The sequence below is a fragment of the Drosophila persimilis genome, unplaced genomic scaffold (assembly GCF_003286085.1).
Source record: "Drosophila persimilis strain 14011-0111.01,24,50 unplaced genomic scaffold, DperRS2 tig00001601-arrow-arrow-pilon, whole genome shotgun sequence".
Classification (NCBI taxonomy): Eukaryota; Metazoa; Arthropoda; class Insecta; order Diptera; family Drosophilidae; genus Drosophila; species Drosophila persimilis.
In genome coordinates this window covers 32,682-34,307 of record NW_020825532.1, presented here as the reverse complement: position 1 = coordinate 34,307, position 1,626 = coordinate 32,682, and the positions used below count along the sequence as shown (strand labels likewise).

General features: G+C 41.8%; 1 protein-coding gene across 1 annotated transcript; it reads left to right on the top strand.

The window, feature by feature from the left end:
• Positions 1-625: 625 nt before the first annotated feature.
• On the top strand, positions 626-1,352 carry LOC113567054 (serine/arginine-rich splicing factor RS2Z32-like). The gene is made up of 2 exons (XM_026994254.1): positions 626-1,167; positions 1,245-1,352. Exons 1-2 carry the CDS (start codon positions 709-711, stop codon positions 1,251-1,253), a joined length of 468 nt encoding a protein of 155 aa, XP_026850055.1. The 5' UTR covers positions 626-708; the 3' UTR covers positions 1,254-1,352.
• Positions 1,353-1,626: the final 274 nt, after the last annotated feature.

The window sequence follows — 1,626 nt, the reverse complement described above, 5'->3', positions numbered from 1 at the left end:
TCAGAAGTGGGATAGTAGCCCTTTAAAGAATCTGCCTACATAAGTATTTGTCTACTGGCATCCCCGACAACGAGTATTTTCCACATTTTATAAATGGCTGAGGAAACCATGGCAAACATTGACAAAGAAAAAATTGTAGAGTGGTTGCTGGAGAAAGAGATCATTTTTCCAGCCAGCGCAACACTAAGGCAACTTCGCAAGCTTGCCATAAGTGGTGGAATGGACGAAGTTTCTGAAAGTCTGGTGAATAAATCGGATATTGAATCGGAGGAGAAAGTGTCTGAAAATGAGCAGATCGACGATATGAAAGAAGAAGAATTACTTGACGCCGCAATAAGGGTTGCTGAGAAAAAGAAGAAACTGGCTGCCTTAATGGTAATGGACAACCATGTGACCGATGACATCCGAATGGTCAAGCAACTGATTGCCCCTTTTTCTGCCAGTGAAAATGATGAAGCCTCTGAATGGGTCTTGAATTTTGAACGGATTTGCGGAGGCGTGAACGAAAGCAGCAATTTTAAGCTTCGTTGTGTGCGCATGTTGATGAAGGCGGGAACAGAGGCGGACTTGTTCATGCGTGTCGACAAATCAAAGACTTACGACGAGTTTAAAGGAAACTTCCTAAAAACTTTTGGCCGCAGCAATTCAACTGCCGACGTGGTACTCCTGTTGAAGGAAACCTTTTTCAACCCGGAGAAAAACTCCGTAATGGGATATATTCTTCGCATGGAAGAAATTGCTATGCGTGCCGACATCGAAGAGAAATTGACAGTGCAGTTCATCATTGATGGTTTTCGTGATCGATCTTCCAGTATCGCCTTATTGTATTCAGCGTCGACCATCGGAAAACTTAAGGAGCTAGCTCGACAATACGAGGCTTTGAGGAAGAGTACCCAGACGAATTTTAGGCGCACTGGGATGACTGCTTCCGGAAATGACCGGAGCCAGGCGCGCTGCTATAATTGTTCAGCACATGGCCATTATGCTTCATCGTGTCCCGCACCTAAGCGGGAGAAGGGATCGTGTTTCCAGTGTGGATCCATGCAGCACCAGGTGAAGGATTGCCAACAGAAGCCTATGTCAGCCCAGCGATCCGTGGGTACAGCCAGCAACCCGCCGATGGACGACAGAGAGGAGAACAATATTTTTGTTCCTATTGTTAATCAGGTAGGGGTATATTTTTACACTGATATAAAACGCAGGTATCAAATTAAATTTCTTTCTGGCATGTTGGACACCGGTAGCGCTATTAATTTGATGCAGCGCTCGGCGATACCTTATGAAAATTTTGATGGTGTACTAAGACCGACAGAGTATTTTGGAGTTAACGGTTCGAGAATAAGCATTTTTGGAAAAATAATTGTCAATTTAGTTTTTCATAACATTGAAAAAGAACTTATATTTTTCGTTGTACCAAACAACTATATTTCGTATAATGTCCTTCTGGGGCGCAGTTTCCTTGAAAATTATGGAATAAAATTAATTTTTGAAAATGAAATTGAAAATAGAGTATTAGTGAACAGTGACTTAGATGAAAATAGAGTATTAGTGAACAGTGACTTAGATGAAAATAGAGTATTAGTGAACAGTGACTTAGATGAAAATAGAGTATTAGTGAACAGTGAC

Excerpts from the sequence above, each read along its gene's own strand:
- LOC113567054 (XM_026994254.1), top strand. The coding sequence starts at position 709 with ATGGGATATATTCTTCGCATGGAAGAAATTGCTATGCGTGCCGACATC.